Source organism: Ixodes scapularis, unplaced genomic scaffold (genome assembly GCF_016920785.2).
Source record: "Ixodes scapularis isolate PalLabHiFi unplaced genomic scaffold, ASM1692078v2 PGA_scaffold13__105_contigs__length_92229423, whole genome shotgun sequence".
In the NCBI taxonomy this organism is placed as follows: Eukaryota; Metazoa; Arthropoda; class Arachnida; order Ixodida; family Ixodidae; genus Ixodes; species Ixodes scapularis.
Genome location: NW_024609839.1, coordinates 83227132 through 83244703, shown reverse-complemented (window position 1 = coordinate 83244703; position 17572 = coordinate 83227132). Strand labels below are relative to the sequence as shown.

Genomic DNA, 17572 nt, shown 5'->3' with positions numbered 1-17572 from the left:
TTTCCATAAAACATACCTAGCCTCTAGGTTTCGAACTTTTTCTAATTTACTTTTATCTAGACTAGGTTTGGGGGGGGGGGGGGGGGGGGGTCCCACACTGTGCAGGCATATTCTAATATAGGTTCCACGTTTGTTTTATATAATAGTTCTCGCTTAACCTGTGGAAAGTTACGATTGTTTCGGGGCAAAAAACCCAAAGATTTGGATGTTTTTGCTACGGTAAAATCTAGATGCCGATGCCAGCTCAACGAGGATGTGATGTACTCACCTAACTTCTTGTAGAGCCTCACCCCCTCTAGTGGGTTCTAACAGAGTTCGAGTCAGCTTGGACAAATTCATATAATTTGTTATTTCTGGAGTTAGTCCACGGGTTTCTCCAGAAAATACTTCTTGCTGGTGCCAGTTTAGACACGGAAAATTAAAATCGCCTCCTATAACCATACCATCAGATATAATTGTTTTGGCCATCATTGGGAATTTTGATAATATACCAACAGAACTTGCGGGTGGCCGGTAAAAAGAACATACCGACTGGGCTTTACCATCGCGAAGTCTTAACTGGCACCATACCGCTTCGTACGAGCCCTCATCAACTCCAATTGTACTCGAAGAAATGCACTGGTCTGCGAGGATAAACACACCTCCGCCATGTGTATATCTATCTTTCCTGTAGCATGTAAAGTGATAAGGAAACACCTCCCGATTTGTTGCCTCTTCAACTTGTCATGATCCTGTGCCGGTAACAACCGATGGTTTAACCGTGTCCATGAGGCTAGAAAGATCATCAATCTTATTTTTAATGCTACGACAATTAGTGACAAGAAAGGTGATGGTTGTGGGCTAGTCATGGCATGGTCGCTTGAACTGCACTACCTGGTTGATGTCGTCATCAAAAGTATGCTTTCCGTCATAAAGATAAAGACCCATCACGCTTCACAAAATCCCATAAATGCCGTCTTTTCTTCCTTATCGCTGCAGAGAAATCCACAGATATTCGCGGTGAGAAGTTTGGGTATCACTGCCTGGTAAAATTTTTTCACAACCCAGAGTGAAGATACTTCCTCTGCAGGTGCAAGCACGTGCAACACCAAGCTTTTATGCACTATGAAAATACGTACTTCCGCGTGGGTACCACGTGCACTACCCATAGTGCGCAAAACACAGGCGCCCCTTACGAGCTTGTCACCGCGAATACTGATACCGGACCCTTTCAATTTCTTGGCGTTCCCTAGGACGGTTTGCTTCTCTTTAAACTACGCAAAACTTGCAGTCAGGGGTCGATTCCTGTCTGGTCGGAACTTTTCTATCCTATGAGCTCTCTCAGTTGTTGTCGGTGTTACACTAAGCCTCGTATCGCACGGTTCTTGTACAAGTGATTCTGATACCGACCAAGATTCTCGAGCATTTACGTCACCGTAAAATTAAAGATTACACCGCCTACTGCGATTCTAAAGGTCATCAATCGCTGACCCGAAGGACTGCGTGACATTAGCGAGTTTTAGTAGACCGTGTTTTCCCCTCTGCTAAGCCCCTCCGCTACCCGGATCTCTACAGCCAAGGCTATCGGTGCGCAGGCGCAGTGGTGGTTTTGTCGTAGCGGAGGGCTAGCGGAGGGGGAAACACGATCTACTAAAACTCCCTATTCTGTTGGTTTTCGCAGCTCTTTTTGCACCCTGTCACTATTGCCTCTAAATTTGTAGGAGCAGTTTTGGAATTCAGTAAACGTTCTGCAAGGCATCGATTCTCTAACTTATGTGAACAGAAGAAACTGCCTGAGCGCCACTGCCTGAGCGCCTCTGCCTGAGCGCCACTGACCGGTTCCACGCCCCAGCGAAACAGTGGCTATTACTGTCTTTTGTAGGCCGCAGGTGATCTCGATGCCACGCCAGTGTTCGTAGACCGTCACCGGGCATTGACCGAAATCAGCCACGGCGCGCGGAAACCGTTCTTCGCTGCCGTGTGCTGCGTCACATCGGCGATGACTCCATGGGAGTCATCGCCGATGTGTTGTTGTCGCTGTTGTCGCTTTCGGATGTTGTATATAACCAATTTGGTATAATGCAGACGATACGCTTTTGTAGTTGCTCAGCACAAAATGGAAAATATTGTGGTCGGAGCAATTACCAAAAAGAGGGTGTATTTGGCTTGTTGGTTCACGGTTGTAAATTAGTAAGTACACAAAAATATAAAAAAGAGGACTCAGTGTGCTGCGCTCGTCTGTCCGTTGTTGTTTCTCCTTTTAGCATTGGAACCTTTAAGAACACTAACGGGTGGGGCCAAGTCAATTAGCTGTGTTTACCAATCCCTTTTTTTGTCAGTGCACATTAGACGCTTCAAATTATGAACTCGCCCATTCTTACGCATTATTAATTCTCTCTCTCTCCCGCCATTGCAGGTCCTCAACCTGACCCACAACTTAATCCAAGCACTACCCAAGCGAGCCTTCTCCACTGTAGGCCTGGTGAACATCCAGAAGCTCTACCTGTCCCGCTGCGAGTTGAGCCACATCGACGACACCGCCCTCTTCAAAGTGACCAACCTGATTGAGCTGGACCTTGCCGAGAACAAACTGTTGGCCGTGCCCACAGCTGCGCTGAGCCACGCCCGGAACCTCCGCAACCTCATCTTGAGCGGAAACCCCATCACCCTCTTGGCCGACATGTCTTTCGCCGAGCTGAGCGAACTCTCGGCCCTCGAGATGTCGGGCTGCCGCATCGAGACAGTGTCCGTGCGCGCGTTCGAGGGCCTCACCAAGCTTCGTGTCCTCAAGCTCGACTTTAACATGCTACAGACACTTCCTGGAAGGGCCATGGCGCCCTTTCAGGCCCTCCACGGCGTCGCCTTGGACGGAAATGAGTGGCGGTGTGACTGCGAGCTCAGAGCCTTTCGGTCCTGGTTGGACAGGAACAACGTGTCCCTCTACTCTCCCACGTGCCACAAGCCGACGAGGCTCAACGGCAAGCCCTGGAAGAGTCTTTCCCCAGCGGATATGGCTTGTCCTCCAACATTCCTCAACACCAGCACCGGTACGCCGGACTCTATAGTTGTCCAAGAGCTTAATAACGTCACGCTCGAGTGCCGCGTGCGCGCCGACCCCCTAGCAGAGCTCAGTTGGCTCTGGAAGGAGAAGCCTGTCGCAAACCGGACAGAAGACTCTGCCCCGGGGCAGCCGACGTTTCTCATCACGCAGCAAGATGCCGGCGACCACGAGCGGCTGTCTTGGCTCACGCTTAGCTTCGTGCAAGAACCCAGCGCTGGCACGTACGCGTGCGTCGCTCAGAATGCAGCTGGTCGCCTGGTACGCAACTTCACACTCGCGGTCAACCGGCGCCCCACGGAGGTGCGTGCTTCGGCCGGCGGCACGGCTGAGGTCGAGATGACGGAGCGCGTTCGCGAATCCACAGAGCTCCAGCAGCGCCCGTACAACGAGAACCCCGTGCTGGGAATGGTCATCGGGATCCTGGTGGGTGCGCTGGCTGTCTTGATGGTATTCGGCATTGCCCTATGGCTCTGCCGCCGCAGGGGCCGCCGTAGGGGTCCGCAAGGTGTGCGTAAGGCCAAACGTAGCGAGGCATCGTCAAACCACAAGTCGCTGCACAGCAACAAACAGCAGCAGCAGAACTCTTCGAGCGACGCTGCAGAAGTGAAGCTTCTGGTGAACCCGATACAGAAGCCGCCACGGCTGCTCATGACCAACAGCTACCAGGGTCTCCCATCCGAGCTTGAGCCATTAGACCCTATCGGCCTCTGCGTCGAGTCCTCGTCAGGCGTCTGGGTGGTCAAAGACCAGGACTACTCGACGGACGAGTCCGTCCTCTCGTCCGTGCCTTCGCGGACAGGCACCATCGACCGAAGGTCTCTCGCCCGAAGCCCGATTCCGGTACCCATGCCCATTGTACCGGCCGATGATCTTCACCTCAGGCTCCACGGTGAACTCACAGACACACTGCGGCGCGTCAAGGGGGACCGACGTCCCATCGTCGAGAGACCCGATGGCCCTGCGATGGACGGGCCGCTCTACGGCGGCCTCGAGACGCTACGAGTAAGGGACTTGGAGGCTAGGGGACCGGACTTGATCGATCAGATCGGGGCAGCCACGGGACAGAAGCCGTCCCCGTCACCGCCGTCGCAACGGTGGAACCCTTACGACCACCCGTCGGCGTACTACCGTACCGCCGGTACGCCTCAGGGATACCCGCCCAGCATCCCCGAGGCACCCACGGACGGAACCGAGGTCTAGTCGCAGGTGTGACTTCCGGTAACCTGTGTCTCATGTACTCAACGTGGGCCTGACGTGCTTGGCGAGTGGGGATTCGCGACGACACGTCTTCATCCGTGCTGTATGGTTAGGTCTTGATACCAGTGCCGCAACTTGGCCTAGAGTGAGGTCGTCAAAGACCAATACCACAGAGCTACACCGAGAGTGAGTGCGACAAAACCCAGTGCCATCGTGCTGCGCTTCGAGCGGAAAAGCTGGGCCTATAACTACGTGTCTAGAAGGATCCTTGTGCGTTGGAACAAATTCGAGCATCATGGTGTTAGCTTTGCGACAGAGTCCAGGAGAGAATCTGCAAAGAGACACCATCGCATTGTTGTTGTTTTTAAACTTGACTCTAATCGCTTCCAAGCGTCTGTCTTGTGTCAACATGGTTCTCCCTGATCAACCACTCTGTTTATGAAGGGTCTTTTCTTGCGTGTGGTTGGTTCGGGGGCGTGAAAAAGTTCCAATAGGTATCTCTTGCGATTTCCGTTGTATGTTTCCCCTCCCTCATTCTGTTTTTATTACAATTTGTGTTTTGCAGATATACAGATTGTGTCATGTCGCATTTTGTAGCTTTCAAATAGCTTAGGTTCCGACCATTGCCAAGCAAGAAGGAAGTGGGGGATCGTTGATGCACGACTGGTCACGACAGAAACGAACCCACTTCGCATGGCTCTAGGAAGCGCGTTGCAAAAATTGCACGGAACACCTAGTCTTACTTTAGAATGCGGCAAAACTGGTGGGTTTTAGAGACATTGTTCAAAGTGTTTCAGAGGCCCAAGAGAGTTAGCAGTTTCACACCGAGCAGCCTGGCGCTTGTACCTGGGCAGTGCTACGACATGTCTTGCGTCTGCGCAGTTCTAAGACAAATCAGCTTAATTTGCATCGCAGGCGTGGAACTCACCGCTTTCATTTTTACCGTTCAAAGTGGCGCCTTGAAACGCGACAAGAGCGAAAACGCGGACGCTGGTAACATTGTTGTTGTCTTTGGCTAATGCCATTAACAGGGATTACATGTTTAAGGGAAGTATGAGAACACTTCGTGATACCACTAGAGAAACATTTCAATTGAATTTCTTTTAACGTTTCTCACTTCACATTTAGCATTTTTAGAAATCATAAGCTTATTTCTTTCAGGTGCGGAAACAAAATGTATGTGTAAGATCAGCTCTGCAAATAAGGATATTGGAAGACTATAGTACATGTGCCACTAGGCTAATTGCAACTTTGGATTCATGAGCTCCCTGTTATGTACAATAGCCGCTCATTACAACCCTAACACGGCTTTTCACGAACCCCTTTCACATCACAAATTCATTTGCCACCTTTTTCAGGTGACAACACCTGAAAACAACATTTGCAAACTCTTTTAAAAAAAACAGGATAATATTTGCGAACCCGTTCCAGATAAGGATAACAAAGCAGCTACGTTTTTTAGTTAATCTTTGGCTTTTGCGAGCTAGCACCCACGAAATCTAACTTTTCAGATGTTGTTTGCCGCTTTGTGTTTAATACTTGACCCAGATAAAGACAAATATGTGGGTTTGTCAAATACTTTCTACAGGCACTTACCTGATGGTGTTGACACACGTGTCATGGTAGCTTTTTAACAGAAGATATGTTTAACGCATTAACATTAACTGACATCTACGTGTGTCGTACTATACTGATTTACCCAAAGTCATTATTTTCACCAGGGAAGTCAGAAGATAGTCAGGAGCCTGCTTACTTTTATATTTCTGACTTATCATTGAATAGTGCAAGCAAGCATTTGCCATAAGACTTTTGAGGTTAAAAGTAGCGGCTACTTTACTTCAAATGAAGGACACTAGTCTCTTCTGAGCAAAATCGTGACTTATTGTCTTCAAACCATCGGCCGATAGGCGGAACAAATGTGTACCTGAGCGGTGATTGCGGTCACTGTCGTTGCGAATCAAACAGTCAGAGTGCATTGTCAAGTAGCACATTGTTATCAATTACACCCCCGTTAAAACACCAGCAAATTGAATTACATATGATATCGAGCAGCTATACTTAATTTCTGCGTCCGGATCAGCCCTGAGGCTGAGGTCTTCAGAGAAGTGTTAGGCATCACAATTTTGCATAATTGTAAGCATAGTTCGAGGTTTTTTAGTTCACTCGAAGCGTGATGACTGGTTCACATTAACTTCTGTATGCAACCAGTCTCGTTAAGTTCAGGAATTACTTCACGTGGCGTTAGCTGTGACGTCCTTATTGGCGAATGAAGCCGTTAATAGCCAAAAAAAGGGTGACGCCAGCTAGAGCGCTGAGTTAGTTTTCTAGACATCACACTTACAACCGGGAAAAAAATCACGGGTCGGAGAAACTTTACCGCGAAGACAAGGCCAGCGCGCGACGTCAACGTTGGTGGCCATGTCTTACATGGTCGTAGGCCATTTCATTCGGCCACCGATCTCAAACTTTTGCATCACCACACCCTGTCATCGCACCCGCACCGCGTGGTAGAATAGCTGAAAGTTGTCGCGTCCCGACTTGTGTTTGCCTGGTTTTCCAGACCTAGCGGATGCGGCAGATTTGTTTCTCCACGCCCGCGAAGTGACTCTCCCATCTATACGGCACAACCTCATCGTCAACAACCTGCGAAACACACGGGCGGAAGCGGAAGCAAATGGCACTATTGCAGAACAGCCGACCGCAAATTTAGACGTCTTATTGCACTCCGCTTCGCTTTAAGTGCGACCTCAGCCGACGCTGTGACCCGATGGAGCCAATCAATAAGCAGCACCAACAGTGCATTGTCACGGGGCTTTTTGGACGTCCGCTCTCACCGACCAAATCAATCTCGCAACGTGCCTGACTGGTTCGTCCGGTGATAGCACAAAGACAACGAGGGCCTTGACGACGCACTTTGGTGCTGCTTGATCGGCACCATCGGATCGTTCTGGCCGAAATTCAAGTGAGTCGCACCATTCCCATTCGACGAAACCTAAAACGTTTTGTCTATTGCCAAACACCTTGAGACGTCTACGCTGAGTTTGTGCCATTTGCTTTCAAAAGTCGCCGAGATCAAAAGATGAAGCCGGGAATGGGGTCTCAAATGTCGCTGCACCAAGTCCCCAAGTATTCCCCCGTGAGTTACAGGCCGAAGTGTTTCTACCGCGTACATTGGCAAGCAAAAAAAAAAACAAAGAAAACGGCGGTGGTTACTTGAGGTTGTTGTGTCTCCCTTCGTTCCTTTCCTGCAAGAAAACAAACAAGATGATGATGTGCCTTAGCCAGCGTGTAGATTTCTTGCAGGTGAAAAATATAAGACACACACATACATAAAGATGGAGACTGTACTAAGCCGAACCGGGCCATGGGTGCAAAGGGAGGGAGTCTCTCCTCTTTCTTCCTCCTTTCCGGCTTTTTATCGCACCTTCTTAAGAGACCGCCTGGCGAGCAGCTCAAAAAGACGTGTGAAAATGTGACGAGATGTAAATGTTTGTGTGTGTAAATATTATACATATTGAACAATGGACTTGAATAAAACCAAAACAGGAATGTTCCATGCAGTCATGTGTAGTCTACGCTTGAGGGCTATTCACCCGCTCATCACTCGATGAGTGAAATTCGCTGTACACAAACCTTGGTTTCAGGAATGCACGAGATTGCACGCGTATGGGTTGTGGATTTGTAACCACGACGCTCGCTCATCTTGGGAAGAAAAAAAAATTAATTTGGGAAAAAAAAGAAGAATTTCAAAAAGGCTGAAAAGAAAGCATTGATTGAGTTTTGATAAGACACCGAAGGTGTGTACCTCGTTTCCTTTTCGTTTCTTTTTAATTTTTTTACTCTAAATTATCGCTTGAGAGTAGACACTGACAGATGCTTGTACACCGTTCTAATGTTTACAAAATCACAGCCCACCACACGCCTGTTCGTTGATTCTGAAAGCGAGCAGAGCACCTACGAATACTGGGTATTGTTGTGACCAGAAGCCCTTTGTTTTCACAATTCTGGGATGAGAATAGTATACAGCCGTGCTTGTCATCTTCCCTGCACGGCGCGCGCGGGTTCGTCGCTTTGGAAAGCAAACAAAGCTCGCGCCATGCATACAAACGTTGAAAATGACACTGGCCAGAAGCCCTTTTCTGCATACGGCCGTGATTTGTGAATGATTGGACGCACAGGTCTATCACGACTGCTTACGCTTTTTCTGGAGCTTCCTTTGGGCTCTAAAAGTTACTTATTAATCTTTTTTTTTTTTTTTTTTGCACTTCAAACGAATATGAATAAGTAACTTTTAGAGACCATAGGAAGCTTCCGAAAGAGCAAAGGCACCACTTGACAAATAGCGGCTACTTTTCCGCGGCACCCGCGGGCGCCAACTACAAACTCGTATCGCGCCGTAAATGTACCTCTAAAAAAGTTTCTTTTTCCTTGTTTCGTTTTATGACTTCTTTTTTTTTCCAACCAGGCTGTTCGAAAAAAAAAATATTTTCTTTTTACACGTGTCCTTCAAGGAGTTAAAAAAAAAAATGTGTTTCCACGGTTGTGTTTAGGAGAGGCCAGCTTCAAGAGCAGACTGGAGCTTAACCCTAAATGCAACGTTCGGCGAAAAACAAAATTTTCCACGGTGGATTTTAGGAGAAATCAACTTCTAGAACACACTGGGGCTTTCATGAACACTAGCGCCACCCGAAGACGCCCTACGAAAGGGCAATATTACATCAGCTTTAATCGTCGTGATTAATTAATCATCCGAATAAAGTATGTTACGCAAGTGTTGATCTTTATTGCGTCTTTTTCTAAAATTGAGGCGTCAATTTCCAGGTCCTTACTCCTTCTACCAAAACCGGGGTTGATTTCAATGAGTGCGGCAGATTAGGACCCCTGGGCAGCTATGCTGTCCACACCCCAAGGATGCTGCCAGTGTGGCAAATGATTTTCTAACATTCTAGTATTCCATTTATATCCAAATTTCTGACGCCAGCCTAAATCAATAATATACTATCTGTTATGGCCTTACTTGACTAGCGATGTAATCTACGGTAGCTCTGAGATAGCAAGGACTTCAGAAAAACCTCCAAAGAGCATCCTCTAGAGACGTTACGTTGATCGCTCCAACGCTGTTGTTTCAGTCATTCGGAAGGTCAGGCTGAAAAAGAGTCAAGCTCACGAGCAAAGGGATACTTACAGACATCTAACTACACGATTCGTGTCCTTTGCCGATTTTTGCCTCCTGGATTTGATTTCATCAGGACAGACCAGCGGTAATTCACCAGACGTTTATTAGAAGCCCTCTCAGAACTTTGAAGTGCTCGCTTATTCGGAGAAGCCGCTCCAAGAAGACTGTTGCAGGAAGTTGTTAAACACTTGACCGAAGCGGCCTCAGCCGTCATCTCGACCAACTAGGGACAGCCAAACCGTGCAGTGGACAGTCTCGCCCGGGGAAACCGCGAACCGCAGTAAGTACTGAGCTACATAGGACCTGGAAAACAGCAGAGAACCAAGACAGTATAAGTGCCACATGCCACGCGGATCGATGTTCAATGGCTAAGATGAATGTTTTCGTTTATGAAATTTGCTAGACTTCTTAGGAAATCTCAGTTACGAAGGCGTGAATTAAACTTTGAAAGGACTACGAGAAAATAAGAACGGGCCGCAAAGGTCTGTTTATACTCCGTCGTAACGTCAACGAGCGCACGCGCTCGTTCACGCTCGCTGACGTTGTCTGCCAAACGGGGTGTTTATTCTCACACGTCAAGTTGAACGCGGCGCAGCGCAAGCAGCTCGACGCGAGACATCGTAGCTTACGACAAACTTGGACATGCTCTGCGTTCAACGTTGGACGATGACGTCGGCGACGGAGGCTATCCCAGAAGCCCTCGCGTGAATGCCTCATTCAGGAATCCGGTTGGCGGGGTCGTCCGGTCCAGTCGGAGTGTGGTGCATGATGCACATTTCTGGGATCTGAACCTGTCGTTCTTGCCGTGTGTCGTGTGCTGTTGTCGTGTTCCCGTGTTGGTGTGCGTATTTAACGTTCGTGCGCTTGACTGGGCGGGTCTGTGCGTGGACGTGGACCGCTACGAGGATGCGCTACCCTCGATTCTCGATAGGCCTATCGACCTAACGAGCCGGTGGTGGTAGTGGGCCGTGGTGTTGGGGTGCCGGCAAAAGCTGGAAGCTTAATGACGCGCCAAAGGTGGGGTTAATTAGAATTAAGGATGACCTAATCTGTGTGCTATTTATAATCATGTGCTAGTCGCACTCACCGACATTCGACGACGCACTCAAGGCGTCGTCGAATGTACGGGAAGAGCGGACAGAGTGAATCCTCCGAACTACTTCTGAACAGACTTGTACACGTTACTGAAAAAAAGTAACTGATTACAATTACAATTACTACAGTCAAAAAAGTAACCGATTACCGTTACTGATTACTGCCTCCCAGAAGTAATTGAACAATTACTGCAAAGTAATTGATTACTTTTCAAGTTACTTTCACGTTACTTCTTATTGCGATGACAGAAATACACAAATACACAGTAAAATATTGCGTACACAATTTTGTTTGGTTATTGTTCCCTTTTTTGTTTTCAGACCCGGAGCTTGTCGTGTAGCTGACGCGTCGACCTAAGGAACAAAGCCCACTAAAAAGTCAATAGCGAGTTCCCGCTTCCCGTCGACTTTATCAGCAATCTGCAACGAGATCCGGAACTCCCCAGCCAAGGCTGGTGGCGCGCTTGTAGAAGAGCGTGGCGTAAAAGAAAAAAGGAGTTGCCGACTAATCCTAGTTTTATTTTTTTTAGATGTTAAAAAAATGTCAATCATTTTTGCTCCATGGCTGAGTGACTATGCTGATTTTTGTGAGAAAAAAGAACTGTGGGATGAAAAATGTAATTGGTAATTGTGTAATTGATTTTGTAATTGATTACAGAAAAAAAGTAATTGAATTACTCCGAGCGTTACAGCTTGACAAATGTAATTGAAGCGTTACAAAATTACACTTAACTGTAATTGATTACAAGTAATCAATTACTTGTAACGCGTTACGTACAAGTCTGCTTCTGAACTACTTAACCGGCCAGAAATTTTCAATTGGGCTGTCTGAGCTTGTAAACGGTCTCATCTTGTAAGCGATAGCAGCGGTACGCGATGACAATTGTACTGAATCCTGCATTGTTTGTATAGGCTTTGTAAAGTGCGTTACAATTTCGAACGCGTACATTGCGTAATTTAGCCGTCGTCCGCTCTCTTTGGTGTCCGTTTATTAACTCAGCGTGAAAGTCTACTATGATAATAACACAGCGCCTATCTGTGAGAAAGAGGTCTCTGTGAAATGTCGATTTTATTGAAGCATTCCGGCGAAATCGCCGGAGTCGTTTGGCACGATTCCGGTGAACCTGCGGAGCAACTAGTTTCAACAGACGCCATAACGGGCTTTTTTTTCCCCTTTTTTTTTGGTTTTGTTTTGTTTGTTGACATTTGTGTGATATTTAGGAGAAAATATATACAGGGTTGCACTCGTTATTATCATCATTTGCTTGTTTTAGAACTGCTAACCGCTACCCCGAAGGGTTGTTTTGAAGCGTGACATGACAACACGAGGACGAACCACACTAACCGATTGCCTCTAGGCTAGGTGGCGCAAGCTACCGCCCATAATTAACCCGTAGAGACGATGTGGTTTACACGGAGACGCGCACGCGCAAAGTGGGGCAGTCCGTCGGGGCGCGCTCGACCAGCTTTGGTCTACGCTGGACAGTAAACACCATCGTTCGGGCGCTTCTCGGCGCAACGTAGTGACCGACGAACGTCGGTCTGCGCGGACGCGCGTGGCGTTCGTCGATGTTGGAGTATAAACAGCCCTTAAGGGTAACACAACGCCAGCGTTACTAGAACCCTCAGTTGGGAAACTCACCGTTGAAACTTAGGCCGCTGGCGTCCACCGAAACCGAGCTCAATACGACAACAGCGCCACTCTTTATCATTTGTCTTTACTCTGGTCACCTTGAGCTTTTAGAAAGCATGTTTTTGCGTAAAAAAACAACGGAAAAAAACATTTTTTGTAGTAACGTTTATTGGAGTTTAGTACAAAATGAAGGGCGCGTGTTGTTTTCTAAAATCTTTAGTTTGCAAGGTTTTGCAGTACAATTAATATTGTTTTTATACAACCATGCCTCAGCGGTGATTTCAGGTAGCGCGTCCCGACGCATCTTAACCACGGTGGTAATCAGCGGCCCGTCCGCTTAGGAGGCGGGGATGGCACACCTGGAGCCCCTTCCACAGTATTTGTTTCGGCGCCAAAATGGCGTATTAAAGCTAACATAGAAGTCACACGCAGTTCCTCAAGTGGCCGCTGCGGGAGAAATGGCGGCGTTGTGATCGCCAGTAGCTCGGTTCTCGAGTACGGATCGGTGCCACCTTTTCAGAGCAGTCTCTATGGCAGTTTCCCAACTGAGTGGTTCTAGTAACGTTGCACGAACCTGGGATGAAGAGGCTTGCACCAAAACCTGAAAGCGACACAATGGGTTAACGAATTCTTTAACCGAAGGGCAGCTCTTCTTCGCACTGCTCGCCAAGTTTCATCCGCGTGATACTCGCGGATGAAAGTACTATAAGGGCCGGTTGCACCAGCGCCGCTTTGCGCAAAGCGGAGCTTAGCCGGGAACCTAAGCTTAGTTTCGGTTTCGTTCAGCAAGTTCAAGATTAATTTAGCCGTCTGATGCTAATCTGTGGGACGTCTTATTGTACTCCACTACTCCACGTCGACATTTTAATTTGGTGGGAAACTGCGTCCTAATCTCGTGAACAGCCAAGAAGGTTACTCTTTGGTTGAGTGAGGCTGATTCACCCTGAAGTTTCTGGGACCAAGGATAAACTAACACTTGTAGTCGTAATATGTGGCTACCATAGGCAGCATGCATGCAAACTTTGTGACACGCTGCAATTTGTTCCCTGCCTGCCTACGTTAATTGCCTGCAGATACGGGGTGTTTGATTTTAGTTCGAACAGATGTATTAAAAAATAAGATTCGTGAAAGGTACACTAATGCGGTCTGCGTAGGTGAGTTATTCGGCCAGGGGGACATGATGTAGGTGGCTAATCGTCACAATAAGCTGGATAAGCAACTTCAATGTGTTAGTTACCTTACGTTAGCGTCACCGATAACCGCTAAATCAGTCAATTCTAGAGATATCCAAAGCTTGTGGTAAGTGCAGGGGTGCGCCAAAATTACCACTCGTGAAACAGGCACGTTGGCAATCCGAAAATGCGAATGAAAAGAACGTCCATGTGTCAGACTGCCAGAATTACACATGTGGCACATGTGGTAGCTTTGCCGCACCACTGCAATTCCCACATTTTACTTCTTTGGTGGCTTTCAAAGATGCTCAGCAAATTTTTAATTGAAACCATGGTTATTTTTTCTAATTAAAGAGGTTAAAATTAACAAGTTTTAGTTGATCATCCGACTTACTGTGACGATTAAACCCCTATAGTATGTCCCCCTGGCCGTATAACTCGCCTGCACAGGCTGCTATTAATGTAGCTTTTGTGATCTTAAAACAAACCTGTAACGCTTAAAAAAGATTCTCTATATAATTGTTTTGTTGTAGATCCCCATGGGAGTACGAAATTATGAAATTACTTTATGGTTTTTCCAAGCCATTTATGACAAAACCGTGTGTTTGCTTGGTGCTCCCTAGTTGGTCTGGATTGCAGGAGTTTTTTTTTTTTTTGAGCTTGAGAATGTGTGTCTGTTTGTTTGTTTGTTTACCTGTGTCCACTAACCCGAAGGAAAAATCCATCAATGTAACGCTGTTTGGCAGTCAATGTTTTCTAGTGGACCGCTGACTGTGCCCGACTGTACGTCAAACATGTCTGATTGGCCAACAAGTTACTCTGACCGACAGTCAAACTCCAGTCAGACTCCGCTTGTCGGCTTTCTGATGGTTTCCTGGTGGCAGTAGGCCGCCGCGAAATGCCATCAGGATGTCTTGATGGCGACTCTGACTGCACATCGATTGTCTCTGACTGTACGTCAAAAAGCTTTGACGTGCAGACAGACGTACGGTCAAACAACGTAAAGTTCGTTCGGATACCACTATTTCGTCAAATCTATGAATACGCAAAGTAATCTATGCACGAGAAAACGATTTCGGGACGTGAGCCCATAAAACCGTTGACGTTAGAGATATGACACGCAACGGACCGACAACCTTGATCAGAAGCCCGCCGAAGCGCCGGACACGACACTTCGCCGACTTCGCTTCGCCCATAGTGACTTCGCCGAGCTTTTATGAACGATCGCTCTCGACTCGTTTTGTTTGCCCGCTTGCTTTAACCTGTCGATCCTGCCCGGGCTCTACAATGTCTTATGTTTTAGTAGAATTTCTACTCGACAAGACCCAGCCTGTTGTGAGTTCCGACGATGTAAGGGACTTTAGCGGTGTAGTTGAAGACGACAAGGTGTACCAGGTCTAATGGGCCGGTGACGCGCGAACAAAAGGATCGCTCTACGACGCGAAAGTACTCTACAGGGCAGGTGAGTAGAACTGAAGTATGGCGAGTGATGTACGAGTGCTTTGCATAACACGCTGACGACTTAACTGCATTTGTAGCCGAAGCATCTCGTATAAATCGAATAGTCAAATCGATTTTCCAAAGCGGAGGTGTAGCATAGTGGTTAAGATGCCCGATTTGTATGCCAGTGGTCGCGGGTTCGATGCGCGGTAAACGAGCTTTTTTTTTTTTTAACATTTTGTTTTATTAAGGCATTTGGCGATATTTATGAGTGCGTATAGCTTTACTCTTATATAAATGCTGCCCTTGTTGATGAAATTCCCTTGGCAGTGGCAGTCAGACGTCATCTGATGGACCATCAGATGACGTCTGATGGTCCATCACGTTCCACCAAGGCTGCTGACTGGCAGTCAGTGTCCCAAATTACGTACCTTGATGGAATTTTCAATAGGGAAGTTCGTTAAGTGCTAACAACTGGTGGGAATTTTTAGTTTTGCATGTTCATTAGCTTTGTTTAGGAACTACTGATGTGCAGTTCTGTCATTGGATGACATCATGTCAATATTTCATAGAGCAAATGTGGTTGCCCAAAGGAAAAATCCATCAATGTAACCCTGTTTGGCAGTCAATGTTTTCTAGTGGACCGCTGACTGTGCCTGACTGTACGTCAAGCATGTCTGATTGGCCAACAAGTTACTCTGACCGACAGTCAAACGCTAGTCAGACTCCACTTGTCGGCTTTCTGATGGTTTCCTGGTGGCAGTCGGCCGCCGCGAAATACCATCAAGATGTCTTGGTGGCGATTCTGATTGTACATCGACTGTCTCTGACTGTACGTCAAAAAGCTTTGACGTGCAGACAGACGTACGGTCAAAGGACGTAAAGTTCGTTCGGATACCACTATTTCGTCAAATCTATGAATACGAAAAATAATCTATGCACAAGAAAACACATTCGGGATGTGAGCCCATGAAACCGCTGATGTTAGAGATATGACACGCAGCCGACCGACAACCTTGATCAGAAGCCCTCTGAAACGCCGCCGAACACGCCACTTCGCTTCGCCCATAGAGGCTTCGCCGCTTCGCGGAGCTTTCATGAACGATCGCTCTCGACTCGTTTTGTTTGCCCGCTTGCTCCAACCTGTCGATCCTTCCAGGGCTCTACAATGTCTTATGTTTTAGTAGAATTTCTACTGGACAAGACCCAGCCTGTTGTGAGTTCCGACGATCTAAGGGACTTTAGCGGTGTAGTTGAAGACGACAAGGTGTACCAGTTCTACTGGGCCGGAGACGCGCGAACAAAAGGATTGTTCTACGACTCGAAAGTACTCTACATGGCAGGTGAGTAGAACTGAAGTACGGCGAGTGATGTACGAGTGCTTTGCATAACATGCTGAAGGCTTAACTGCATTTGCAGCCGAAGCATCTCGTATAAAACAAATGGTCAAATCGAGTTTCGAAAGCGGTGACATAAAATAGGGGTTAAGGTGTCCGATTTGTACGCAAGTGGTCGCGGGTTCCATCCGCGGTGGTCCTGCTTTTTTTTTTCTTTTTTTTTTCCTCGAACATCTTGTTTTATCGAAGCATCTGGTGATATTTATGAGTGCGTATAGCTTTACTCTTATATAAATGCTGCCCTTGTTGATGAAATTCCCTTGGCAGTGGCAGTCAGACGTCATCTGATGGACCATCAGATGACGTCTGATGGTCCATCACGCTCCACCAAGGCTGCTGACTGGCAGTCAGTGTCCCAAATTACGTATCTTGATGGAATTTTCAATAGGGTGTCACGCACTGGAGGAGCTGTGAGGTAGTGTTAGTTCTGTAATTTGTGAAAGAATTTACATAAGACAACCAATATAAAAATGCAAAAGCATGACACATGGAAACTTTTCTCAAAGGTGCTCTTACAGTTTTTATTGTCAAATGCGACCTGACTGATGAGGTGTCATAGTGCTTTTCTCAGCCTCGTTTCATTTTTGTACATGTGTCTGCATTAATTTATTTGCAATATTTTACTGCCTGCACTCCATATTATTCTTGCTAAATTGACCTGTGGTGTCTTCCAACTAAAAGTAATAAAAGTTTATCTGGGTTTTAAGCTCTATCAGTTAATTTTAAAAGTAAAAAGATAAAAGCCTGACAAATAATTTACGCTTTCCCGAGTTCTTTAACTTTTTCCCAGATTTTTTAACCTGCTTTTGGAACTTTTTCTTTTATTTCATTGGTGATTATTCCACCCTTATCTTGCTCTAAGGACCACTCAGTTTAACTTCAACCAACATTGTGGCTTTGTTTTAGATCCAACTGAGATGAACCTGATCGAACGGAGGAACACTGGGAGCAGACAATTAAACACCCAGTAGCCTTTCGGATAAAAGAGCACAAAGTTGGATCACTTGATATAGATTTATTGTTAAAGAAGCATCAAAAGATTAGGACAAGGGAGACATGCTCACAGTCTCACTTGCACATGTGCTCACCTTCACTAACTTGTACATTTGCTCATTCATCTATTTATTCATTCATTGATTCACAACTTCATTCACTCATGCATTAACATTATTCACTTGTTCTCTCACATTCACTCATGCATTAACATTATTCACTTGTTCTCTCACATTTACTCACTCAGATTTGCTGAATCATTCCTTCATTCACGCATTAATTCATTCACAGATTTAGTCACTCATTCACAGATATTCATTCATTTACAGATTTATTCCCTTACACACACACATTAATCCATTCGGATATATTTATACTCACCTATTCATTCATTCAAATATTGATTTCTTCACACACATGTTCATTCATA

General features: G+C 46.6%; 1 protein-coding gene across 1 annotated transcript in view; it reads left to right on the top strand.

The window, feature by feature from the left end:
* The window catches only part of LOC115309522 (leucine-rich repeat and immunoglobulin-like domain-containing nogo receptor-interacting protein 3), a 109154-nt gene extending 101357 nt beyond the window's left edge, over positions 1–7797 (top strand). The window contains exon 4 of the mRNA XM_040220731.3: positions 2396–7797. Coding sequence (XP_040076665.1) covers positions 2396–4240 — 1845 coding nt within the window. The 3' untranslated portion in view covers positions 4241–7797. The remainder of the gene's footprint in view (positions 1–2395) is intronic.
* The last annotated feature ends 9775 nt before the right edge of the window (positions 7798–17572 follow it).